This window comes from Tinamus guttatus, unplaced genomic scaffold (assembly GCF_059628265.1).
Source record: "Tinamus guttatus ecotype Peru unplaced genomic scaffold, ASM5962826v1 Tinamus_guttatus_pri_ptg000223l, whole genome shotgun sequence".
In the NCBI taxonomy this organism is placed as follows: Eukaryota; Metazoa; Chordata; class Aves; order Tinamiformes; family Tinamidae; genus Tinamus; species Tinamus guttatus.
Genome location: NW_028288757.1, coordinates 1,260,624 through 1,286,308, shown reverse-complemented (window position 1 = coordinate 1,286,308; position 25,685 = coordinate 1,260,624). Strand labels below are relative to the sequence as shown.

Genomic DNA, 25,685 nt, shown 5'->3' with positions numbered 1-25,685 from the left:
TGCTTAACCCTCAGGCTGCAAACAAGAGCAGACCAGAGAAAAACTGAATATAAGAAGTGCAACCCACTCCCAAGCCTTCAGCCAGCCTCAAAGGCCAAGGCCTTCCCTACGGACCACCAAGGAACCCGAGTGCTGGAATTAAAACACTTCGGAAAGATGGCAAAGATCCGCTCTAAATGTTCATCCTAGGGAAATGCGGGGAGAATAAAATGCTAGAAACCAAAGGCTAATGCACAAAGCAGATGTGCTGGCAACCATAAGGCAAAGCCAGGCTTTCAGAAACCAAACCCGAGCTTTGCGCAGATCAGACGTGAAAATGAACTCACTTGATTTCATGCCATGTGCAGATCTTCACAGCTGTCTGCTCTGTAATCACCGGAGACTCAATGTAATGACTACCCAGGAGCAAAACTGCAGCAAATCCCGGGTTCTGCTCGCGGTGCGGCGTCCGGGCACGTCCTTAGTGCCCGGCCTCGAGGCCTCAGTAAAACCTTGCAAATAGAGGTGCTAAAACTCTATTTTTAAGCAGGAGAGGCTTCTCCTGACATTAAGGAGTCCCCAGGGAGCTACCACCGCTGCCTTTGCACCATCCGGCTCCTGCTATTTGGGTCTGGGATGCAGCTCTCCCCGAGCGGCGGCCGGGCCGGTGCCAGGCGCATTCCCAGACCACAGGCAGGGGCTGCAGCAAATGGTTCCCTCCATCCTCAGGCTCTTCTCTTCCCTGGAAGTGCTGGATGTTTGATGCTTATCTGCCAGGACAACCAGGAGGCCATAAATGCCGAGCGAGCAGGAGCAGCCCTGCTTCCCTCTGGAATGCCGATTCCCACGGGAGCAGAGCGCAGCAGCCGGCTGGCAGCATCCCATGGAATGACCACACGGTGACCGCGCGCGGCGCCCGCATCCCGGCGGGAAGCGCCTCGAGGCATCGCTGCACCACTCCGATTCCCATACGGATTTTCCCAACCCGGATCAGGAGGGGAGCGCGGCGAGGCCCCAGGGCCCTGGTGGCAGGGGACACGCAGCAGATCCCAGTGTCCCCCCGGGCCCCGTCCCCAGCCCCACGCGGGTCCCCGCTCGGGTGGCCGAGGTCCCCAGGACCCGGCTGCTGCCTCTGGGTGCTCCAGGTTGCTGCACGGAGCAGCATCCCTACCTTCTCCAGGGAACTCAGTTGGATTCCTGGGGCTGTCCGGACAAGCCCCCGCGCTCCTGCTGCAGTGCTGAGCTCCGTGTCACCGTCCGTGTCCCCGCGCTGCAGCTGCCCCCGGTGTTGGCAGGCGGTGAAGGGTCCCCGTGCGGAGCCAACAAGGGCCGCTTCATCCGCCTGCAGCTGAGCATCGCCAAGGGGAGAACACAAATAAAGCCAGGAACGAGGCTCGAGGCGTTCCCAGGCTCGGCCTGAACAGAGAGGGGCTTTGGAGGAGATCCCGGGGGCATCCAGGGGGAGAAGAGGCTCCCGGGGCCAGGGAAGGCTCCCTATCCGTGGGCCTTGGCCAGGACGGTCCCCGCTTGGCACCTGGGAGAAGAGGTGCCGCCAAGTCCCCAAAGGCACCGTCCTGTCCTTCCGAGGCTCCTGGGGGGACACGCAGGGGATGAGCCGGGAATCCTGCAAGGAAAACAGCTGCTTTTGTAACGCACTGCTACGGAACTCCGGCCCCTTTGCCTGTCTGAGCCCTAGATCACAAGCCCTAGACATGGCAAACGCTCGAGTTTTCCCCCATGGAATAACGTGTGCTGCTCCCTGGTCAGGAGCCGATGGAGCCCGGTGCAGCGTGCCAGGACCGCACGGCCCCAGATCCCGCTAAACAAGCATCTCCTCACGTCGCTCCGGTGGGAACGGGGCCCAGGGAGCACGGAGGTGAGAGCAAGAGCTCCGCTGGGCTCCTCCGCTTCCCGCGGGATTCCAGCTGCTTCCCGGAATCAGCGCAAGGAGCCGGGGGCACCTGAGCGGATCAAAACGCAGGGAGCGGTGCCGGAGGCAGCGATTTCCCTGCAGTTGTGGATGTGCAAATTCCCATGCCGCAGCGCGGGGCCGAAGGCACTTCCAGAGCGCCGGGAGGAGCCACGGCAGCCGGGCCAGAACGGCTCCCATCGGAGCCCGTGTCCTCTCCAGGGACATCCTGGGACGAGCGCTCGGCCCTGTCCCGCGCTCAGCGCCCGTCTGGGGACCGCGCGGATTCGTGGTGAGATTCCCGAGAAACGGCTTTCCTTGGCAACACACACGGCTGCACTCTCCTACCCACCAGATTGGGAGGAAAAATGATCTTTTGCCTTCTTTCGCCCTGTAAAGAGCTGCAAACCGCTGCATGAAACAGTATTGTCCTCTCCCCTCAGATATGGATCCGCTTGGAACACCTGGAAAAGCAGAAGCATTTTTATTTTTAAGATTTTTTCCGAGTTTTTTTTCCCAGGGTGCAGCACCATGACAGAGAAAAGGCTCAGAAATACTAGAAGAGGGAGGTGTCCAACCCTCACCTGCACTCGGGAGAGCTGCGCTCACCGCTCCGCTTCCATAGCCATTCCCAAACCCTGCTGCCTTCCAAAGCGGCACCAACGTACAGGTGACTGGGAATCCGTGCGAGTGCAATAATGCAAACACTTCTCCCATGTGGATGGGCTCCTTATTCCCCTCTTCCCTCTAAATTTTATTTCTCATTTGCCTGGGACCTGCTGCTTGACCCCAGCTTAGCGCCGCGATGCTCAAATAGCTCCGAGCGGCCCCACTACAGCTCCGTGCTCCGCTTTGGAAGCTCCCCTTTTGTCCATTTATTATAGTCCAATATATTATATTATTTTTTGTGTGTTGGGTTGGCATTTGAGGGCTTTAAGGCGTTCGCTCGGCTCGCTGCAGCCCTGAGCTCAAAACCCCTTCGGTCTTCCCGCTTGTTGCCGCGCGGATCCAGCCCCGGCTTCCGTTTGCCCTGCAGCCGGGAATGTCAGAGCCGGTTTTCCCAAGCCCCTTTAGCATCCCAGGCAAGCAAAATCCTCCAAAACGCAGGAAATAGAGATGAAACCAGGACTGGAAGAGGATAAGAACCCCACGGGCGCACGCAGCGAGCTCAGCTTCCACCTCCCAGTGCAGAGTCTGCATGAGCAGATGGGCCCTGCCTGCTGGTATTTTCTTTCCCACTTTTAATGCATGGCTGAAGAAAGCCAGAAAAGACCCCAGAGTTTGTTTTTTCACCCCCATAAATCAGATGGAAGATGATCACCAGGCTCAGCCTAACGGCTGCTGCCAGACGCAGCCCTCGGCAGCCTTGGAGATAAGCGAGGTCTGGTCGGCCAGCGGCTCCCAGCGCGCGGGGAAGAATTCCCGAAACCCCCGGGAGGCCACGGAGGCGATTCCCATCCCTGCAAACACCTCCAGGGAGCAGCCAGGGTCCTGCGGGCCGGGATACAGCTCTGTGATCCCTGCTTCTTGAGCACACGGGGATACAGCTCCATGATCCCTGTTTCTCGAGCACACGGGGATACAGCTCCATGATCCCTGTTTCTTGAGCACGCGTGGATACAGCTCCATGATCCCCGTCTCTCCAGCACTCGGGGATACAGCTCCGTGATTCCCGTTTCTTGAGCACACGAGGATACAGCTCCGTGATCCCTGTTTCTCGAGCACTCAGGGATACAGCTCCACGATCCCATCTCTCCAGCAGACCGGGATACAGGGATAGGGAGCGCCTGCAACGCGCGGAGGCGCCTGCGGAGCAGCAAAACGAGTCACTGCCACCTGCCGGCTGCGACCCCCCTGCCGCCGGATTCACCCAATTTGGCCTCAAATATCAAGCGATTTTAACCACCCCTCCAGCAACACCCCTGCGAGGTGTCTCCATGGGCACCGCTCCGGTTGATGATTCCTCCTAGAGGAACATTCCAGGCACCAGCAACTGCGGAAGCGTCTTGTAAATGATGGGAATGAGCAGCGCTAACAACCTCCTGAGGGACACGGAGGCACCCAACAGGCTCCCAAAAGGGCTTTCCAGGCTAGCAGGAGGCATCAAAACCAGCATGAGCTGCCTGGCACCACCTTACTCCCTCCTATGACACCAGATTCTCCAGACTCTCCCCATTCCCGCACGGAAAACGCACCCATTCCCTGCGATCTTTATGTGATTGCGCCTGGGGGCCGCATCACCAGGGGAAACGCGCGTTTCTGCTGCAGTTTTCTCTGCAAAAGCAGCTCATCCTTCAAACGCTCGTTACTCCCGCAACGCAGAGCTCCGACCGACGGCTCCAACGGGCTCCGATGGCCCGAGGCCACGGGAATTTCACGCCGCGGGCTCCGTTTGCAGAGCCCAGGAGCTATCGGGCTCTTTTTAGGGACGCTGGCTGAGCCGAGTTAATCCCGCTGCTTTTGTCAATGCCAATAAAAATCAATGAACACCTGAGACTGCCAGCTCTGAGCACGGTGGCTGCTTTTCCCACCGCTGGCTGAACACAAGCAAGGAAAGGAAGACGCTGTAACACAACTCCGTGATAAAACACCGGGGTTTTTTTCCACAGGGAGCTGCTCAAACACTGGAAGAGAGGCCCAGGGAGGGTGAGGAATCGCGGTCCTTGCGGGAGCGCCCTTGGAGCGCTCTTTGTGCATCCAGACATCACAGAAAAAGCAGTCGTGGAAGCTCTGGGCTCCCATCACCATTTGGGACACGGGTCTCAGTCCTCCTCCTCGGCAGGAGCAGTGACTTACAGGTATTCCCAGCTGGAAGGAGCAGCAGGCCAGCTTCGGCCATCCCCAGCTCAGCTTTGTCTTATTTAGTCCTGGAAAAAACAAAAATAGTTGCTAAAAGGAAACTTCTCCAGCATTTAAGAACCCTCCTCAATTACTCTTAGCACCCTAGGGACTGCTGCAAGCTGCCAAGGCAGAAGAGTTAGCGCCTCTTTTCCACTAAAAGCACCTGTTCCTTATGCCTTTCCACATTCCTCACCCCCTGGAATGGGGATCCTGACAACACCTGGGCCTTTATTTTTCCTGTCGTGGCTGCTTCACCACACGGAAGGGAGCTGCCCACGGGGGCTCCGGGCTCCCCGAGCGCCGCCTCCTCCCAGGGCAGCTCCGCGGTTCCCCTCCCGTATCCCGGCGCGGAAGGGAAAGGAGGGGAAGGGAGGGGAAGGGAGGGGAAGGAAATGGAGGGCGATGGCGGCGCCGGGCCCTGGGATAACGGCGGCCCCGCGGGGGCAATGGCGGCCCCGGCCACCCGGCCCGCGCGTTGCGTAGCAACAAGAAGGCGTCACCATCCCCTCCCCGCCTTATATAGGGACTTGCCCGCCCCTTCCGCTCGTCTTCGCTTCTCATTGGCCGTCTCGCTTCGGATTGGCGTGAGCGCCCACCACTGATCTCGCTCCACGAGCCTCTTCCGCGCCGGGGGCGCGGCGCTATGCGGAAGACGCCTTGGGAAGCCGGGCGCGGGGAGGAGGCGGGGCGCGGAGGCGAGGCGCCAATGAGGAAGGAGACGGGGCGCCGCTGAGCCAATGGCAGCGCGCGCGGGGCGGGGCGTAGGGGGGAGGCGGGGCCGTGAAGCGGCAGCCGGCGGGTGAGGGCGGTGGCAGAGGTACCAGGGGACGCTGGGGGGCACAGGGGGACGTTGAGGGACACAAGGGGACGTTGGGGGGCACGAGGGGACATTGGGGGGCACTGCAGGACGTGAGGGGACCACGGCTTGGCCGGGGGGGGACCTGGAGGCAGAGGGGGGCTCAGGGGTGCGGGAGTCCCGGGGCGGGTTGGGAGGGTGCGGGGCACCCTGAGGTGCGGGGGAGAGAGGCCCGTGGGCCTGAGGGGAGCAATGGAGGGAGGAGGGCGCTGGGGGCGGCTCGGCCCCGGGCTCGGGGTGCATCGGGCTCCTTCGTCGCGTCGGAGCGGGGCCCTGTCCCCCCAGGCTGCGGCCCGGTGCCCCCGGTGAGCCCTGAGCACCGGGGCCTGGCGCTGCGGCTGACGCTGCCTCTCCTCGCAGGGAGGGGAGATGCCGCGCGCGTCCCCCCGGGAAGCAGGATGAACCTGGCGCCTATGGCGGCGGAGCCGGAGCTCAGATGGCTGAGCCTGTGGGCCCGCGTGCGGTGGGCGGCCGCGGCCGCGCTGCTGCTGGGCGCCCTCGTGGCGCTGCTGCTGCCGCTGGGCGCCGTGGAGGAGCAGCGCGAGGCCGTGCGGAGAGGGCTCTCCGTGCTGAGGAGCCGCCTGGGAGGAGGCCCCGCGGCCATCGCCCGATACGCGGCGCAGAGCACGGGGCTGAGCGTGCCCTCGAGCGGGCTGGAGCTGCTGGTGCTGAAGGGCAAAGCCCCCCCAGGTACGAGGCCCCCCCAGGTACGAGGCCGGCTCCGCTCGGGAGGGACACGCTGCGCCTGCAGAGCCGCCCTGCTGCGGGGCCATCTCTGCATTCCCCAAAACGAGTCATGAATTCTCAGTGCCCACCTGCAAATTAAACTCATTCATTACCAAGAGGTCACACTGGCTATTGCTACGGCAAACTGCATGCCACTGCCGTGAGCAGTCACAGCTCACGGGGCTGGTGGCTCTCAGCGCTGTTCAGTCTCCTGGACTCTTAGTATATTCTCAGTAGGATATATAGTATATTCTATGTTCCAGTAAGCTCTTTTAAGGTACCCGTAGGACAGAGTTGTGTTTTAAGACAGGCAGAACTAAGGGCAGCTGTAATGTGAACTCCGCTTACATAAAGAAAATTGGCATTAATGCCATAGAACTTCATTAGGACGTATCCTCCTGCAGGCTGCTGGCAAAGGCGTGTTCTGTCGGCCACTGCATGGTGTGAAAACACGGCCAAGGCTCCGGTGTCTGCAGACACCAGCAGCGTCTGCACCTTGGCATGCTAATTCCTTGTTGCAGTGCTTCACTATTGGCTTTATTTCATTTTCATATCGGTGAGCAGTGAGAATCTCCAGAGGTTTTCGGTGAAACGCGCTTCTCTGCTGTCTAACTGCTCGTGTCCTTGTCTTCCAGAAGTGAAGTCCGAAGCTAAAGCTGCCCTGAACCAAGCGCTTGAAATGAAGCGGCAAGGAAAGCGGGAGAAGGCCCACAAACTCTTTGTTTATGCCCTCAAAATAGATCCCGATTACGTGGATGCCCTGAATGAATTCGGCATCTTTTCTGAAGAGGAAAAAGACATTCTTCAGGCAGACTATTTGTACTCCAAAGCGCTGACCCTTTCCCCATGCAACGAGAAAGCTTTGATCAATCGGGACCGAACTCTGCCCTTGGTTGAAGAGATAGACCAGAGGTACTTCAGCATTATTGACAGTAAAGTCAAAAAAGTGATGGCAATCCCCAAAGGCAATTCCGCCCTGCGCCGGGTGATGGAGGAGTCCTATTACCACCACATCTACCACACGGTGGCTATCGAGGGGAACACGCTGACGCTGTCGGAGATACGGCACATCATCGAGACCCGCTACGCCGTGCCCGGGAAGAGCCTGGTGGAGCAGAACGAGGTCATCGGCATGCACGCCGCCCTCAAGTACGTCAACACCACGCTCGTGTCGCGCATCGGCTCCGTGAGCAGCAGCGACATCCTGGAGATCCACCGGCGCGTGCTGGGCTACGCCGACCCCGTGGAGGCCGGGAGGTTCAGGACGACGCAGGTGTTCGTGGGGCACCACATCCCGCCGCATCCCCAGGACGTTGAGAAGCACATGGAGGAGTTCGTGCAGTGGCTCAACTCCGAGGACGCCATGAGCCTGCACCCCGTGGAATTTGCTGCGCTGACCCACTACAAGCTGGTCTATATCCACCCCTTCGTGGACGGCAACGGGAGGACCTCGCGGCTCTTGATGAACCTCATACTGATGCAGGCGGGCTACCCGCCCATCACCATCCGCAAGGAGCAGCGCGCCGAGTATTACCACGTCCTGGAGGTGGCCAACGAGGGCGACGTGAGGCCCTTCATCCGCTTCATCGCGAAGTGCACGGAGACGACGCTGGACATGCTGCTCATCGCCACCACCGAGTACTCCGTGGGGCTGCCCGAAGCCGACGGCAGCACCGCGGCGCGCGGGAGAACCATCCCCGTCACCACCTGAGCGCGGGGGACCCACGTGTGGAGCAGAAAGCCCCTCAGGACTCCTGCCAAGAAATAATGCCACAGGAGCGGTCACTTGTTAGCATTTCATTTATTTAAAGTCTCTTACATTTGATTAATTTAATGTAATTTATTTATATACATTACGCCAAGCCGACACGTGGATTGTTGATGTTGAGCGTGTGCTGTAACTTGCCTGTGCTCCTGGACGGAGATGGGCAGAGGAATCAGGAGGGGAGCGAGTTGCAGAGGTTACTCAACAAGCTGCAGGAGAAATGATTTTATTTCTCCTTAAACTTCAGCTGGGAGAAGCCACTTCGAAGGCAGCCCTGGTCGCAGTTTGTCGCGTGTCGTGTCGCCCGCGAGGCTGTGCTGCACGGGGCTGCCTTCACTTGTCACCCCTTCCCTGGGCTCCCGCAGCTCCGGCACCGTCCTAGCCCTGTCCCTCGGGCCGTGCCTCTTCGCACGTACAAATTTTCCCTCCTTTTATTTATTACTGCTAGTGAAGGAAGAAACTTCAGGCCAGCGAGGGCATTTTCCCCTTCCCTTTGTATTTTTAGTAGCACTTTGCATGTTCCCTTTCGGTTGCCTTGCTGGGGCGGGTTTGTGCAACAAGGGGGAAATCCTTGGTTTAAGGCTATGCACCAGCTGGGGAGAAATGCTCTGGGGCTCCTTATTTAACTGCAAGTTGCTTTTGCTCTGCCTTGGAGCTCACCTCACCAAGCAGGATCCTGGAGAAACTGCAGCTCTTCCCTCCTTTCAGTTGAGGGTTTGAAAAACAGCTTGTTTCTGCAAGGAATTACTAGAGCTGATAAGGGTTGTTTCCCTATCAGCCTTACCCCTTCACTCGAGATTTGTAGAGCGATTTCTCTACATCCTAAAAACTCTTAGGCAGCTGCTGAAAACTTTGAGCTCCTTCACTCTGCACAAGAGAAGTTCTAGCAATGACTAGTTCATGTTCCTAGGGTGCTGCATGTTGAAAGCATCACACAAGGCTTCTTTGTGCTGCAGCGTCAGTTAATGGAGCTGGAAGCTGCTGTCCAGCTTAACAGGAAAAAAATTACAGGCAGCACTAAAGATCCTGGCAGGACACAAAAGATACCCTTAAAGCAAAAGCAAAGAGAAGTTAAAAGCACCAACAATCTAATTTTATGAGAGAAGCTCTCTGGACAGTGCCTGTCCATTAATTCCAAATGTGATGGATCCCAACACTCCACTCTGGACTGCACCTAACAGCACTGAGTGCAGAAAACTCTTAAGATTCATTGCTTTGCAAAACCGCCTGGGTTGTTACACCCTCCTGTGCCATACCATTTCCTCCACTAAGTATTTCTTACGTGCAAAACTGGTATATTTTATAGAACAAGAGGACAAGCCCTGGAGCTACCTCTGTGCTGTACCCCCCAGTATTTATTACTGCTGACAGAAAACAGAAGGGGAGCTGTTCGGTTTTTACAAAGCATGCTTTATTTTTGTAGTGCAAGGTGAATATATCAAAAAAAAATCTGCAGTTTAGAGCTCTGAAAAGTTATTTTAGTAACAGATTAATAAAGTATTTTAATATTAAAGTCTTTGTTTGGAATAAACTCTTCTCAGAACCCTTTTCTACCGCAGTGAACTAGGAAAGGGTCACCCCTCCGTGCCCAAGTGCTCTGCAGGACAGGCTGGTGGCCCTGCACAGGGCAGCGCTGCTGCAGGAGGTGGCCCTGGCACTGGAGAGCGGCGCCGGCTGCACGTGCCCTCTCCCACCAAGTCGGCCTCCGGATTAACCAGCACTTGGAATGAGCTGGTTCTGTGCTGCAAGGGGCACTGAGCCCCCGCTGGACGCCTGTCCCCAGGTTCTGGAGGAGGAGAGGGGACAGGGGACAAGCAGGGACGAGACGGGGTCCCTCAGCGCGGCGGCCGCACGCGCCTCGGCCAGAGCTGCCCTGCCAGCGCCTTCATGTCCAAGCACAGCCCCAGCAGCAGCACAAACCCTGGAAATGGGATTTGTTTGCAGCAGCCTTGGCCCTGTTTCCCCTCATGCTAGCTCCCACCGCGCTGGCTTCCCGGGATAGCAGCGCTTCCAGCCGGAGAAGCAACACTATTTCTACGCAGGCTCGTGCACTAGACTATTTTAAGTCACCAGGGTGATTGCTAAAGTGGTTTCAGGATATTCACACTAAAGGGAATGAGGTACTTAAACATTGAACTGATCTCAGTGCACCTGAGAGGGGAGGTACATCAGTATCACCCAGCTGCCATAGGATAAGTGCAATTCAGTCACCCACATTTAAACAAAAGCAACAGTATTTATAGAAAACCTTTGAGAACTGGAGTTTAATAAACCAAGAAACTTCAGCTTGCACTGCACATTTGTACAAAACCATACAGAAACCACCTGCGAAGACACGGAGCTGGCTAGCAACCCAAAACAAAAAATGGTCCTCAGCAACAGCATGTACAGCTCTCATGGGAAACAGAACTCTGCAGCTAGTAGTAGCTCATGACACTTAAAAATAATCGTTTGAATGTCATTTACAAATACACAATATAAAAAACAGGTCAACTCGAACAGGACGTTAACTGAACACATAGATATGTGTGTATATGTGTGTATCTACACATATACACACACAGGTATAGAAACTCTCCCAATACTAAAATAGGCCATTGTGGTGAAGTTACTAGCATTTGCCATTTTGTAATGGAAAGGTGGGTGTGTAAAAAGGAAACGTGTTTGTTGTCAGAGAGAAGGACTTCAATCACAATCTGAACTTCCGACCAGCGCAGCGAGCTCCTCACTAGGCTTTCACGTAGCATCTCATTCTTTAATGAAAGAAAAATATTCATGAAGTATTTGTAAAGTCCCGTGTGACATCCACCCTGTAAAGGAAATACTTCCTCCCTCATTACCCTCAATATGAGGGATCATTTAAAGCCATTTTACCGGAACATAGTATAACTCTTTGCTCTTAGAAACAGAGGAAAAAAAAAAAAAAAAAGGGATTTGTACCATTCTACACTGATCTCCATGAATGTAGTAGTCCGGAACTGTATTTATACATGATTGTGACTGGCGCTCTCCCCTTGCTAGCACAAGTAAGGACACAACATGGCTTCCAAAAAGGCATTTCACATTTTACCAGCCCAGCTGCTTGCAGCCCGTTTGCTCACTCCTTCAGTAGCATCCTGGCAAAGTCGGCGTTGGACATCTTCCTGGGCTCCTCGGGGGGCTCGGATGAAGCTGCTGGTGAATTCTGGACCATCCCGTTCTCAGCCTTTGCCACGGGCTGGTTCTGGCGCTGCAACGCGCGGGGCATCATGGAGAGCTGCGTCCTTCCCTTGCCGCGCCTGCAGGGCGACAAGTCCCGGTTAAAGAGATTCCAGTTCTCTTTGGCCAGATTGTTTAAGTGCAGGGAAACAACAAGCACTTTGTTCACCAACAGGGACACTCATTCTTCTCATTTGCTTCAGTAATAAGCAGAGCACAAAGCTTCTAACTGATGCCCTCGGAAACCCTACACCTACCCCGGTGGAAAACAACTGCCCGACAGTCCCCGCTGACCAAAGCTGCCTGTTTTTCCACAGGACACACAGGGCGATGCCAGCACCAACCCACCCGGGCGCAGGGAGCCCTCGGGGATGGGAGAGCAGCCCCAGTGCTCACAGGGAGCAGTTCTGCAGAGCTGGAGGATGGGGAACAGCCACGAGCACCGAGGTGCTGGCAGCAGCTCACAGGACGCCCAGCTGTGGGTGCTCCTGCCCCTCTGCTCAGCCCTGCTGAGGCCACATCTGGAGTATTGTGTCCAGTTCTGGGCTCCACAGCACAAGAGGGATGTGGAGCTGCTGGAGAGAGTCCAGCGCAGGGCCACAAGGATGATCAGGGGCCTGGAACATCTGCCCTATGAGGAGAGGCTGAGGGAGCTGGGCCTGTTCAGCTGGAGAAGAGAAGGCTGAGAGGGGACCTGAGCAGTGTCTAGAAGTACCACAAGGGAGGGAGTTCAGAGGATGGTGCTGGCCTCTTTTCAGTGGTGGCCACTGATAGGACTAGAGGAAATGGCCGGAAACTGAAGCACCAAAAATTCCACAGGAACTTAAGGAAAAATTTCTCAACAGTGAGGGTGCCAGAGCCCTGGAACAGGCTGCCCAGAGAGGTTGTGGAGTCTCCTTCTCTGGAGATCTTCAAAACCCACTTGCATGCAGTCCTGTGCCACGTGCTCTAGGTGACCCTGCGTGTGCAGGGGGTTGGACTAGATGATCTCTAGAGGTCCCTTCCAACCCTGGGCATTCTATGATTCTACGATTCTAGTTACTACCAAACTCTACATCATTCTTGTAAAAGGAGAGAAGCAGATTTGCGACAACCCCCAAATCTTAGCACTGGGGATCGGCGAAACATTCACACCCTACAAGAAATCCCCACAGTTCGGCAGGTCGGAAAGCCGGCGCTCGCTTTCCGAGCCTCGGGACACTCACGCTCCGTAAAGCTGGCGCGGGGCGGCGAAGGGGGCGGCGCGGCCGGCGTCCGCCTTGTCCGGCTGCCTCCGCAGGGGCGGGTTGCTGATGGCCACCTTGATGACGTGCTCCTTAATGCTCAGGCCGTCCAGCTTGAGCACGGCCTGCGAGGCCTGCGCTTCGTTTTCGTATTCCACGTAGGCCAGGCCCTGAGGAAACAGGGAACAGCTGCCGAGGGGACGCCCAGGCCCTTATTTCCAGCAAAGCAGATAAAAAGGCAACTCCCCAGCATCTGCCAACAGCTCCAATGAGTTTGCTAAAGCAGAAGCATCATCTCCCAGTCCTACTTTTGTTGCTCCTCCGAGTGACACTCGACCCCCAAAGCCGGGCTGTTTGGATTATCCGGCTTCCCAGGACGGCACAGGCACATCAGGTCTTATGCAACACATTCATTTAAAGTGCATTTATTCATAGTTTAAGCAGAATCCCCACTCAAATCATGCTGGGAGTCTGTGCTGCAAGACCTGGGGTACACCCAAGACCAGTCATTACAAGATATGTATAAATAGAAGCTATTTTAGGTATCCCCAGGAGCTAGAGAGAACAATAAAAATTAATTTACGTGCATACGACCAGAATGAAGCCTGGTAGAAGAGCCTAACACACAGGCTGGAGGGACACAGAGGGCTTCCACAGCACAGCAGCTGGCTTTGAATGTCTTATTTAACAAGCACCTACTTATTGCAGGATGGAAATAAGCCCCAGAAAGGTGGCTAATTCTCACTAGCAAATTCATGACTGCAGCAGGTGCTATGAACAACCGCAGCAAGAAACTGAAGATAGGGAGGAAGGGAATCACTTTAGCACGTGAACACTAAGAAGACAGTTATTTTAGAAAACAAATATTCTTTGCAGATTTAATATTATGTCTCCACTTATTATGCTGAAACTGCTGCAAACATTTTTCTCTTCACCCCATTTATACCATACATTCTTCTGATTAAAGTTAAAAGAAACATTCAAGGGGAAAAAAAAATGCCCCTTTTCCTGCCCCTTGTCTCTCATTTGTTGTCACAAAGTCACACTACACTGTATAAACCTATGAATTTCTGCAAGTTTAAATGCAAAGTCAGGTTGGCAAACTACTTGTGAGCTTGGCTTACAAAGACTTGTGTTTTAAAAGCAAATGAGACCTGAACAAGAAGTGCCTCTTGGAAGGTTTTCTTAAAGTTAACAGTGCACTAGGGATGCTTACCTTGGGTTTTCCAGCTCGGTTGGTGACCAACCTGATGTCTTTCACATTCCCATGTGCTTTACACACATCTTCCAGCTCTTCCTTAGTGCAAGAAAATGGCAAACCAGATATAAACAGTTTGTGTTTCTCCAGTGTAGTGCTATATCTGAACACCTGCAGAAATGAAAAGGCTATTAATGCCCTATCAAGTGAGAAATTTCTCATTATTACACTTCCTAAATCTCCGTCTTCCATCACTACGTATTTGTGCAAAATAAACTGATGGGTAGTATCTTGGAAGGTATTTGTATAACTAACTTTCCCCCCAAAAACGAGAACTTCCAAGGAATGGCAAATAGTTCTCCAAACTGAGAAGTTTCTGCACCACTGCCTGCTTCGTGGAGAGAACAGCCACTGCTCATGTGCTTTCTTGCTCAGCTGTCACCAAGCACTTACCTTTTCTCTGTACAATAATCCAATAATGCAGAAAACTATAAACACACAAGCTGTATCACTTGTATCTTGTACGCATCATTAACGAGCCCCAGTGGATCTATAATAACTGCTTATTAGCAGTACCCACATCACTAACAACTCGCCAAGGTTGGTTTAGTCAGAGATACCTGCTAGTATCAACCTAGTTTATAGCAAGAAAATATAATAAAGAGGAACTCGTGAAAACACTAATTTCCTGCTGAGGTTTAACAGATACCATTCCAAAGTAGCAAGATATGAATTCTCAGATGCAAGCCCTGGGGAGGTAACATATTCTGCTAGTTTTTCTAAGCAGTCCCGCTGTTCAACGCATTTCTAGGAAGAATAATAAGAGAGAATTGTACCTTGAAGTCTGGATTCTTGTTCTTGTCAATACACGGAGAAACAAACATGGGTCTTCCCTCCACGACTTTGCGATCCAACCCGAGGGCCTGGAGGGCTGATTTTTCCTCCTTGAATTCCACGTAGCAGTAGCCCCGGAACGTCCCCTTGTTGCTGAACACGGGCCGCACTTCTGCCACCTCCCCGCAGCCCTCGAAGAGCCCCCGCAGCTTCAGCTGCGGCTCTGCCATGCTGTAGGACAGGTTGCTGACAAACACCGTGACGTTGTCCTTGCTGCTGTCGTGGAGAACTTTGGGAATATCTTTGCGACTGGTGGACGCCTTTTCCTTCGGGTTTGGGGGCTGATCGGGCTTTTCGGGCGCGCTCCTTCCAAACAGGTCAGTTTCTACCTCCATTTCTTCCTCGGCAGGTAAAACGTCCCCATCCCCCCTATGTCTCTTGCTGGGTTGCTCTGCTGGTTAATGAAATCAAAAGCCTTACTAGAAAAATTAGACCGTTTCTCCCTCTTAATAAATAAATAAGCTGTCCTCCATTAACACTGTAGCTTTGAAAACTGCACGTGAAAACAAGGACAATGAAAGGTCTTAAAGACAGGACATAAACACTTCCCTCCGTCTTCCAATAACAAAGAACAAGATTACTTGACCCAATCAGAAGGGATTTAGAATAAGTCCACACGGATATTTTTCCACTTCCCATTCAGTTATAATGACCTGCTAAAGTTACTTATTTGCCGAATGGGAAGTAACATTTTTTTTTCCTCCAAAGCAACTACAGATTTTCAAAACTCCCAGGGTGGCAATTTATTCGAAGTTTTCTCTTGCCACCCTCCAAGAAACTGTTGCAATACTGCATAACCCAACTTAGATTCATGCCTGTGCATCAGTGGAAACATTTTTTACTGAAAGCACAAGTGATAAATGAAGAAAAAATTCTTTTAAAAAAAAAAAACCTCTAAAATTTATTATAAACATATAATCTTGCTTTCATTTCACTACAACTGATAAAAACAGTCTTTCTCCACATGGAATGAAGGTCTCCTAGGACCCTGAAAACAGAGCAACTCTCAACATAATAATGATACCTCTTCCCCATTGACCTCTAACTGAAGAGAAAGAAAAACAGGAATCCTGTGGCCAGAGGATGAAATCTTAAGTTTTTTACCTTCCTCTTCTTGCCCCCATTCTCCCTCATCATCATCCTCTGCTTTGCGCTTATCTCCAGGCCGGTTTTTCTTTGCCTTTTTGGAAGCTTTTTTCTCAGCCCGAGACTGCTTTCGTTGCTCAGCTTTCTCCTCCTCCAGCTTTGCCAAAGCAGCTTCTTTCTCAGCAGCCTATAAATATGCACAATTATATATTTAGGAGATGCTAACACAGTATTTTCTAGAGGTGCAGAACCTAGAGATTTTTCTCCTAAACTCTCATCCTACAACAAAGTACAGCACTAACAGGATTATCATTTAAAGAGTACCTCTGTTATTTGTTCTTATAGCCCGCTTAGAATACTCAAGCCATTGTGGTATCCATCCACGTGTCAAAAGGTGAAAGAAATGAGCAACACTGGTAGACACTAACCACACTTTTAATTTAAAAAACAATAGTTTTGAAGAATACAGACAGTACAGGCTCATCCATGGGAACTCACATTAGAAATGTGACATTCAAACAAAGATGATACTAAAAGAAGCATTTCCTATTAATTGCTTACATAGTTCACAGAAAGTTCTGACCTTTGCTCTTTGTTCATTAACTCGAGCTAATCTGTTCTCTGTTTTTTGAACAGCTGCATCCCAGTCTTCCAGTGTTCCTAAAGGACAAAGAAAACCCTCATATTTAGCTCTTACATATTTTGAAAATACAATTCTCAAAAAACGAGTTTACACATCTTTATTTTAATATTACCCGTTACATGAAAACTCTAACATAACCAGTAGCCTCCTAAAGCCAAGTTGAGCAAAAACCCTCTCATTTGTGATACAAAGCTTCACTGATTTTTTCCATGCCTTTCATATTTTGGCAGGCTCCAGACCAGACAGAAATAAAAGAACTGTTTCTGCACACTCCGGCAGTCAGAAGGAAGGACTCTTCTTGCAAGTATAAAGATGGAAACAAACTGCATCAAAAATTCACTCAGTACCATTGTATGCTAACTAGGCTTGGGAAAATGACAAGCAGGAAACTTGCTGTTACCTTCTATCCTCTCCAGGGTGAGCAGCACCTCGCAGACGTGCTCCGGGTAGTCACTTGTGCACTGCACAGCTCGATGCAAGGCCTTCCGACAGTGCTGAGTGTCACCATGAGCCCTGCAGCGGGGAAATCACAGCAGGAAGAGCCCATCCTCCCTCTCACCATCATGGAACAGAGATGACCACAGGCCACACAACTGCTGCTCCCTCTTGCCCAGCTAACGCACGCTACGCTTTGTTGGAATATTTCAGAGATAGGGTAGAGCAGCTCTAAGAATCTCAAAAATGCTTTATAAACTCTTATGGTATATCAATGCTAATTGTACCTCTTGCCACAAAGTGATGAAACTAAAGGATCTAATTAACTCTTCCATTCAAAGAAGCTCTTACCTTTCAAGGTTGTAATATTCCAGCCACATATTGGCATATTTGGCATTCCCTTTAGTCATGATGTTGTCCCAAAGTTCTCTGGCCTTCTGCATGTTGTTACATAAGCGGGCCTGAAAAACAGCATTTTAGAATCATAGAAACCAAGCATATAGTGCTTGTTACTAAGCGTAACTCTTCCCTGCTCAGCTGTTGTATCAGTCCTTTTCTCTGGTTCCAAGATACATTTCATTTTGGTTATACAAAGTTGGAGATAATCATTTCTGAACTTTTCTATTTATTGTTATCCCTGAAGGCATCTACTCCTGAGAACTAGTTTTGTGTTTCAGCGCAGTCTAAATAAATACTGCATTTCCTCTATTATTACTCTAAGCCTCTTCAATCTGGGCAGGGGGAATTCAAGACATCCAAGTGGAATTAATCTGATCTAACTTTAGAGATACATGGACACCACACTACACAGCTGACTTCATAGAACTGCTTTAGCACAAGCTGAATCACACCTAGAAGCACCTCCTTCCCTCTCCACTAAGCGCACAGAAAGTGGAAGATGACAAATTCAGATGCAGACCTATATTTAGTCGCAGTGACTACAGTATCCAAGGTTTTAGCAAGCCATTCCACTCATTATGCCCAGAGAAATCGCCGCACACAAGTGTCACTAGTTATCCAAACTCACGTGTGTGTGTGTGGCAGAAGAAGGAAAAGGAATGTCTGCTCTCACCCAGGGAGAGCATTAAGTGTATTAGCCTCCCCAGAGGACACTAGCACCACTTCAAAACTATTAGCAGAGACAACAGGGAATTGGTCAGGGTTCAGTGAAGTTTACTGCCTTGTTCAGTGTTCATCCCAGGGCACTGAGGCTGGCCTGGTCACCAGCCCTCAGCTGAGGGTCACCAGTCCCTCAGACCTGTCTATCCTGCACTGCAGCCACAGCAGTGACAGGCACCAGCCTGGTCCTCAGGACCTTCTTGGGCACAACGCTGGTTCTTTTCTGTGTTTCTGATCTTTCTGCTGTGCTTTGAGGCAGAAACTACATTCAAGGCTGTGCTTGATCAGGTCAGATGCATAAAAATGAAGTTACAGAGACAAAAGGAAAATTAACACAGAATAAGGACTACATGCTTCCTGTGCTAAGAATGTTTAAAAACATACATCTCCTCTGGACTAACAATTTAAATGTAGCAGAGAGAAACATCACCTCAACTCTCGCCCAGTTTTGCATGATGGTGCAGGATGGATCCCCACTCTCACTGAAACCTTTGGATAAAAAAAAAAGAGAAGTATTCTTTGTGAATGGATTTGGAAATAAATTATTTATTAGACAAGCAAGTTCTACATTGAAGATAAGCTAAAAATGTTTCATCTGCAAGTCTCAAACACTTTAAAGGAATTGAATAAAACTAACTCTCCACGTGCATTTATAGTTAAAAGAAAATCACTTGCACAAGGGAAAAAAAAAAGAAAGAAATACATAGTGGATGCTTTAACTTACGCTCTTCTACTTCCTGTTTCAAATACTCCACAGCACGTGCAAATGCAGACCTCAGCTCTTCCAGTTCTTTACTTGAGTCTTGAGAAAGAGGTGACAAAGATATTAAAAATAATGATTTTCCTCTCTGATCCAATACAGCTTCTCCACTAACATATAAGATAATTACATTGTGAAGAAACAAAAATACTTCAGTAAAACTCTATGTGGATAACAAAACCTTCAATGCCTAACGCACAAACCAGGCATTGTTGTGACTGCAACATCTATTCTCTCAATCAACAACTGCTTTAAAACAAGTCAGCACATTTTATAGGCACTAACTGTCCAAAAGTAACTTTTGTGAGAGACAAAGATGACTTTTAAGTACTGAAAAAGTATTAGCACTGTTTCAAAGAGATACCCAGAAAACAGCTCGAGTATTTAGTCACACAGGATACACACCTTGTGTAAAATCCACCCTTCTTCTTAAGTAATCAAGATAGGCCTGCCAGATTTCCACATAGTCCGTTGCCTGAATAAAACCTGCGTTCAGAGCCTTTTCAAAAACTTCTGCAAGAGAAGAGACAAACCTGTATTTGCTTTTCAATTATCAGCAAAAGTTGCAAGTGTGGATGTGTGACAGGTCACTACAGTATGGAGGAAGAAAACCACAGAAAGCTTTTACTCCAGAAAGACAAGACAACAGACTCCCTTCCTAAATCAATTTACTGCATGGAGGATTTTGTGTAAAAGGTTGATTCAGTAATGCTCAAGCAAAGTTAAAACAAGATGTTCAGAAGGGAAACTACTGCACATAAGCAGCTTTGCTCTAGAAACATGCTGCTGTAAACTTCAGCAGCTTTAACACTGCTGCATAAGGATTACAAGGAATTGCATCAGTATCAGCCAGGTCACTATTTGTCACACGCACAACCTTACTAAAAGTTCACAAAGCCATTTCACATTGTGGAAAGCTCTGCTGAAGCAGTCCTCCTTTACCAGAAACTGTGCTGTGATCAACGCTGTGCCTTTCCATTGCCAAGAGATACCGAATCCACAGGCCGACTGTCCAGGGGCAGTTCCTCACGGCACGGTCGTGAGCGGATAACACCAGCTCCTTCACCTTCAGCTGCCGGTCCTGAAATGAATAAATAACAGAATTCAGTTCAAGCTCAGTACTCAGGAGAGCCCACCTGAGACAAATACTAGCCTACAAAGAGCTGGCATCTTAAAACAAACAAAAAAACACCACAAACCCCATAACTCCTCAAATGTAAGATGAAAATGGGTAAGACAAGAGGGGTATTTTCAAAGCTATATTCCTAAAACCCCAGTGAACTCACTCCAAATAGGATGGGCAGGCTCAGGAGGTGTGTGGGGGTGTAACTGCACGCCACACTGAAGCCCACAGCACTAAAGTGCTTGGTTTTACACCCGATTTTCAAGCAACGAGACATGTATATAGTAAATACACAAGGTAAATTCCCAGCTCTTCAAATGCTCAGAGGGGAGGGCAGGATCCAAGCAGCAGGGTGCACAGACTATTCAAGGGAACAGGCTGCTTGTTCCACCTGCAACCTGCTGTCTCAGGCTGCTGAGATAATAAGAGATAATGATGGAGCAACTTGACCTAAGTCTCTTGTACCAAGTTACATTGAGCTCTTAATACCCTCAAATTCTGTCCATGCATAACCCTTAAACATTTCCAACAGTTTATTTGTGCCAGGAAGGTTCCCTAACAATTCACGGACGAAGAACCACTTTTCCTACAGAAGTGGAATGACCAGGAGGGACATCCTCAGATGCCTCTACCAGAGAAAAAGCCCAGGCCTTTCAGTTTGGCTGGTCCCTCCTGAAGAGTTCCTGGCCAGGTAGCCCAAATGGGATGAAAAAGCAAACAAATGTTCCCTTATCAACAGGTACATCACTGATAAAACGGGAAGGAATAAGAGGTAAAACTGGAAATTGCCTTGATATAACCAACAGGTTATCTGGCTACCAGCTTCTTGGGAATTTAAAAACTAAGGAGAAGGACTGAGGTAGAACTTGATGGTCATTTACCAATCACTAAGATTAAAAATGGGAAAATAAATTCACAAACACTTTTTTTTTTTCTTTCCTCCTTACCAAATACTGATTGTAGCGTGCCCAAAGATCTGGCACAAGGCAGTTCTCCGCCAAAGCCCTCTCATAGATCAACTGAATGCGAGCTGGATCACCTGCTTTCATTTCAAAATCAATATAGGCTTGATATTCTGCCAGCTTTGGTGTTTCAGCACTCAGCTATAAGGCAAACAGGGATACAGAAAATAAACATCTTCCAAACAAAGCACGATTCAAGCAATTCAACCCTCATTCATCTTGCAAAGAGGTCTCATGCAAAGTTGCAAACAAGAGCCTGGCCCCTAAACATCAATAGTCTCAAAGGTTTCTGTTTAGATTTTCAAAGATTTCCAGCTTTTGATTTTCAGAAATCTCTGAACACCATTCTGGTTCTAAAGTCAGATTCAGATCCCTACTTATTTCTCCAAGCCCGGGACATACATCAAGTTCTGAAGAAACAGCCACAGAACTAAAATTTGTACCTTAGTTTTGGCTGACCCAGCACAGTAAATAGATGATCCTGTTTCTACAGTCTCCAGTACACGATTGTTAAGTTTCTTGCACACTGCTCACAATTAAGGTTCACTTAGCAATACTCAGAGAGCTACTTTACCTCCACTACTAGAGACAAAATCATGCCAAAGCAACTCATTATCTCTTGGTCTTAAAAGAGGGTAGAAATAACAGTTACCAGTGCCTCTTCATACGGTTTATACTTCTCCAGTTGCTGCAGAGCCTTTTTGTAGTTCTTTATTATTGTTTCTGGTATTGGATCTTCTGACCATTCCTCATATTCAGCATATGAAGCTTCCATATCTATTAATATGAAACCCCATCACTAACATGTTCACTGGACTAGGCAATCAGAATTCAACCTATGCTTGAAGCTAACACACATGCACATTTCTGCTTACATTTGCTTATCTTAACTCTCTCACTACTGCATGCCTAAAGGGCATTCTAAAGCAAACTAGGGACAAATTAGTTTTAAAATGATGGCTTGATTTGGAAAAAACAGAGGGGCAAGACTCCTAGCACTTTAAAGAAAGAGACTGACCCAAATTCTTACAATATATAAATGAAGCCAAAGAGTTCTGCTTAACTTTCTCCTGTAAGCATGCAAAGAAGCAAGAAAAGGGAGGCAGGAAATTTAAAATATGAACCTGATGTGGCAGGATTCTAATAATCCAGCTGACAGTATTTATTAGCCACCAATCACAGTTCTTGATGATCTTTACAGTGGAATTCCTCATTCTTAATAGTCTTGTTTCATGCTAATCACTTGTACCCTAGGAAGCTCAGATGACTTCAAATTATATACTGAAAAGCACACTGACACAAGCATTCCAAGGGCTAAGGGAGCAAGTTTCAATGAACAAGAATTATTTCTGCACAAGAGGGACTCGAGAGTTGTTCAGGAGACCCTCAAGACAGGCAAATCTCACTGAATAAACCATATAAACACTAGAGCTGCAACAAGAGAAGAGCAACAGCTAACACTGCCTCCAGGCAGCGTGTCCCTGTCGTGCTCCGAGCACGCAGGCCCTTACCCAGGAGCGGGATGCCCAGCTGGCGCCGGAACAGCGTGTGGATCTTCTCGAGCTGGCTGCAGAGCATCTGCTGCTGCTCGGGCAACGGAACGCTGCCCGGGGCCGGCTGCAAAACAAGAGCAAAATGTCACCACCGCCCGCGACTCCGGCGGACGAACACGCTGGGAGACTGCTGATACGGCAGAGAACCGGGCTCCGACTGCCGGCTTGATCCTTACGGAGCAAACCGGCAGCCCGGGTGACGAGCGTAAAAGCTCAAACCTGGAAGCTGCCACATTCAGAGCTGGATGAATGCACAAAGCGGTCCTTACTGAAAGCTGACACATACATGGGGAAATAACGACCCCGAGACATGGCACGTGAGCGTGCCACTCCAAAAACCCACGGGCTGCCAGGCGCGTTTCCAATAAATCTGATGCACAAGTAATTTAAGACTCCCCAACTTTCTTTCCATTTATGAAAGACAGAAAAGGTGTTCTCCAGCTACTCTTTTTTAAGAGCTCCATTAGTGACCAGTTAACTCCCACATCTCACGTGGTAAACTGTCTACAAACCGCAATACTGATATTCTGGCCACCTTGCATTTTTGGTACACTTCAAACTTGCAGTATATTATAACCACAAAGCCCTGACAAGGGGGAAATAACGAATGAATTCCAATCTGAAGTGGGAAGATAATTATCATGTTTTTATTTGTAGAGCACACGGCTAAACACTGCATGGCAAGAACATCACTGTGCTTAATAACGGGGGTACCTGGGGTTGTTGTGGCACTTGTGGGGCCACCTACCTGGGCCGTCTCCAGGATGGCGTTCTCGAACTCGCGGTACGCCTCCCACAGCGCCGTGCCCTTGGTCACGTGCAGCCCCACGGCCGTGAGCGCACGCTCGAACACGGCGCGCACGCGCTCCACGCCGCCCTCCTGCCCGATGCCTCCGATCGAGTACTGCGCGTATTCCAGCCAGATTTCCGGACCTGGGAGAACGTGCGAGAAACGGGTAACTCCATCCCCGTCAAAAAGGGAGGGGAGGAAAAAGAAAATAAAAGCTGTTTCCTCAACACCTATCGTTCACAGTATACAAGCAGAGCAAGTTATATGAATTGTCCTTATCATGCAATAGAGGGGGAAAAAAAAAAAAGTATATTCTGCGCACTTGTATCAGCATCAACACCGCAGTGGTACAAAACAAGTTCTGTCTTTTAACAGCCTTTAATTCCTATGCTACAGAAAAAAAAAGGACCATTTCACACTAATAGTTTTGATCCAATTTCTGCATGATAGCAGGAATAACAAAAGGACAAAAGGATAACACCTTCCTGGAAAAAGAAATCCATAATCCGAACGCAACCCTGGGTTTTGTGGGGTACATCAACACTTACAGATGTAGTCCTTCACAGCTCTCTCAAATAGCTCATAAACTTTTTCCCGCTCGGAGCTTTCAGAAGCCATTTTTATCTCATCCTTCAGCCAGTCCAGCCAAATCTCTGAAAGCAAGAGGTTCAGAATGAATCACCACCACGCAGAAATATTACATTAAATCCACTTGCTGAATAGTTCTATTATGCTTCAAAACAGGCTCCTTAAAAAGATGGAAGGAGGGAAGGGGGAGAGGAGAGCAAGTCTGGCCTCCACAACTGCTCCTGGGTAATTTCGATGAAAAGTCATTTCCAGCTGGGTACTAAACAAGTATGTTTGTATTTAGAGAGAACAGAAGTTGCAAACAGTGACTTAGCAAGACCTCGGGCAGAGGATCAGTGTGGTGCCAGTAACTAAAGGAGCACAAAGAGATGCATCTTTCCTGAAAGCACCATGAAAAACAAGTATCAAGATCTGACAAACACATTATTTTGCTACGGAAACAAGGTCCTTTCATGCAGATGACATGTAAATAGCATAGGCTTCTGTACCTTCAGTGAGCGGGAAGAGTTCACTCATCTTCTGACGGGCTCTTCTGAGCTTTACCAGCTCTCCCTCCTGGCGGAGCAGTTTTATCAGGTCCAAGTGACAGTTGTAGTCAAAAGCATTGATAGAAAGCTTAAAAAATAAATAAATAAAGACTTTTTCAAGCACTGTTAAGTGACAGATCTGTACAAGTCAAAAAAACAGCTGAACGGATGATCACCAACTGTTTACTCAGGAGACACAAAACGCATTTTCCTGCACCGGGCAGTGCCAAACCTCACTACCGTTTGCAAGATGCTTTCAGGTCACAAAATTCCTTAAGAAACGCTGCCAAGTTAAACAAATCTTTAAATCTTTCAGCGCTAAGAGCTGCTGCTGAGCGGGGCAGCCGCTGAGGTCGGGAGCGCGGGGCTCCTGCTGCGAAACCCGCCCCGAGGTGTCACTTCCCGGGGGAAACGGGGCAGCGCGCGCCCAAACGCCGCCGATTTCACCCTCCTCACCCCGAGCACGCGCTGAGCGGGGAGCTCGCGCCAGCAAGAAGCGTTTTCAACGCGTTTTCTGTTTCCTCGATAGCCAAAACAAAACAAACGCAGAGCCGGAAGCGCGTTTCCGATGAATGAAGCTGTTCATTCACTCGCCAGGGCTTTTGCTCGCAGATTTTTTGAAAGAATACCCCAGAAACAAAATGGAAAAAAGAGAAAATCTCCCCGCACACACACACTGCAGACCCCGCACGTTCCCACCTGCACAACGTCAGCGCCAGCTACGCGGGACCCCCGCGGCTTTGAGCATCACTACAGGTATTTCGGCGCTTACAGCCCGCAAGGAAACGCGGAGCGCAGGCGGCTCAAGGCCCCGCCGCTTCCCCGGCGGCCCCGGGAGCCGCGGCCCGGCCGGGCCCGGGGCGGTCCCGCCGCCCCCTCCCCACGCGCTGCCGCGGGCCTCACCTGCTCCTCCAGCCGCTGGATCTCGGCCTCGTTCTCCTTCTCCTCGTCCTCGCCGTCGCCCGACGAGTCCGAGTCTCCCTCATCATCCGAGTCGCCCCCCGACTCGGGGTCGCCCTCGAGCAACCGCTTCTGCTTCTGCTGCTCCTCCTCCTCAGCCACCGCTGCGGCCGCCTCGGCTCCCGCCGCCGCCATCTTATGCAGCTCCCTTCGCAGCTAGCGCCGCTCCGCCAGCCGCCGGGGCTGCCCGCGCCGCGCCGGACCCGCCGCCCCGCGCTGCCGCCCGTCTTGCGGCCTCCTGCGCGCCGCAGGCATCGCAGCGGCCACCCCGGGGCTTGGCGGGCAGGGGGCCTCAGAGAAGGTCCGGAGCGGGCGGACGCCGCCATGTTGAGTGTGGCAGCGGCGCGCCGCACGTGCGGTGGCCCCGCCCGCCAGAGTCCGCTATGCCACGCATAAAAAATGATAAAAAAACATCCAGAAAAGTTATGCTAATTGCCAGAATCAGAGCTTTATTAATTACGCATCTCAGCGATAGAGCCCTTGAGGAAAAGCCCTCCGCGCTCGCTGTCTCGAGGTGCCTTCGCCGAACGCGGGGCTGCCCCGAGGCAGA

At 50.7% G+C, this 25,685-nt stretch overlaps 2 protein-coding genes across 3 annotated transcripts; one reads left to right on the top strand and one right to left on the bottom strand.

Moving 5' to 3' along the window:
- Nucleotides 1-5,953: 5,953 nt before the first annotated feature.
- On the top strand, nucleotides 5,954-8,025 carry FICD (FIC domain protein adenylyltransferase). Its single transcript, XM_010221597.2, has 2 exons — nucleotides 5,954-6,275; nucleotides 6,947-8,025. The coding sequence occupies exons 1-2, from the start codon at nucleotides 5,984-5,986 to the stop codon at nucleotides 8,020-8,022; spliced, it is 1,368 nt and encodes a 455-aa protein (XP_010219899.2). The 5' UTR covers nucleotides 5,954-5,983; the 3' UTR covers nucleotides 8,023-8,025.
- Nucleotides 8,026-10,321: 2,296 nt separating this feature from the next.
- Nucleotides 10,322-25,540, bottom strand: SART3 (spliceosome associated factor 3, U4/U6 recycling protein). Of its 2 annotated transcripts, none has more exons than XM_088525074.1 (19): nucleotides 25,079-25,540; nucleotides 24,137-24,263; nucleotides 23,609-23,713; nucleotides 23,019-23,203; nucleotides 22,229-22,334; nucleotides 21,370-21,494; nucleotides 20,703-20,858; nucleotides 19,575-19,713; nucleotides 19,038-19,145; nucleotides 18,597-18,674; nucleotides 18,303-18,361; nucleotides 17,105-17,214; nucleotides 16,719-16,831; nucleotides 16,259-16,335; nucleotides 15,694-15,862; nucleotides 14,532-14,983; nucleotides 13,714-13,866; nucleotides 12,480-12,667; nucleotides 10,322-11,354 (listed from the first exon to the last, which is right to left on the bottom strand). In XM_088525074.1, exons 1-19 carry the CDS (start codon nucleotides 25,268-25,270, stop codon nucleotides 11,174-11,176), a joined length of 2,823 nt encoding a protein of 940 aa, XP_088381200.1. In that variant the 5' UTR covers nucleotides 25,271-25,540; the 3' UTR covers nucleotides 10,322-11,173. The 2 variants fall into 2 exon arrangements, with proteins under 2 accessions (XP_088381200.1, XP_088381201.1); XM_088525075.1 differs by having other exon boundaries at nucleotides 14,532-14,980.
- Nucleotides 25,541-25,685: the final 145 nt, after the last annotated feature.

Coding starts and splice junctions, on each gene's coding strand:
- FICD (XM_010221597.2), top strand. CDS start 5,984: ATGAACCTGGCGCCTATGGCGGCGGAGCCGGAGCTCAGATGGCTGAGC. Junction 6,276..6,946: donor GAAGGGCAAAGCCCCCCCAG/GTACGAGGCCCC, acceptor CTTGTCTTCCAG/AAGTGAAGTCCGAAGCTAAA.
- SART3 (XM_088525074.1), bottom strand. CDS start 25,270: ATGGCGGCGGCGGGAGCCGAGGCGGCCGCAGCGGTGGCTGAGGAGGAG. Junction 18,362..18,596: donor GAAACAGGAAGTAGAAGAGC/GTAAGTTAAAGC, acceptor TTTTATCCAAAG/GTTTCAGTGAGAGTGGGGAT. Junction 13,867..14,531: donor ACAAGAATCCAGACTTCAAG/GTACAATTCTCT, acceptor TCATTTCTGCAG/GTGTTCAGATATAGCACTAC.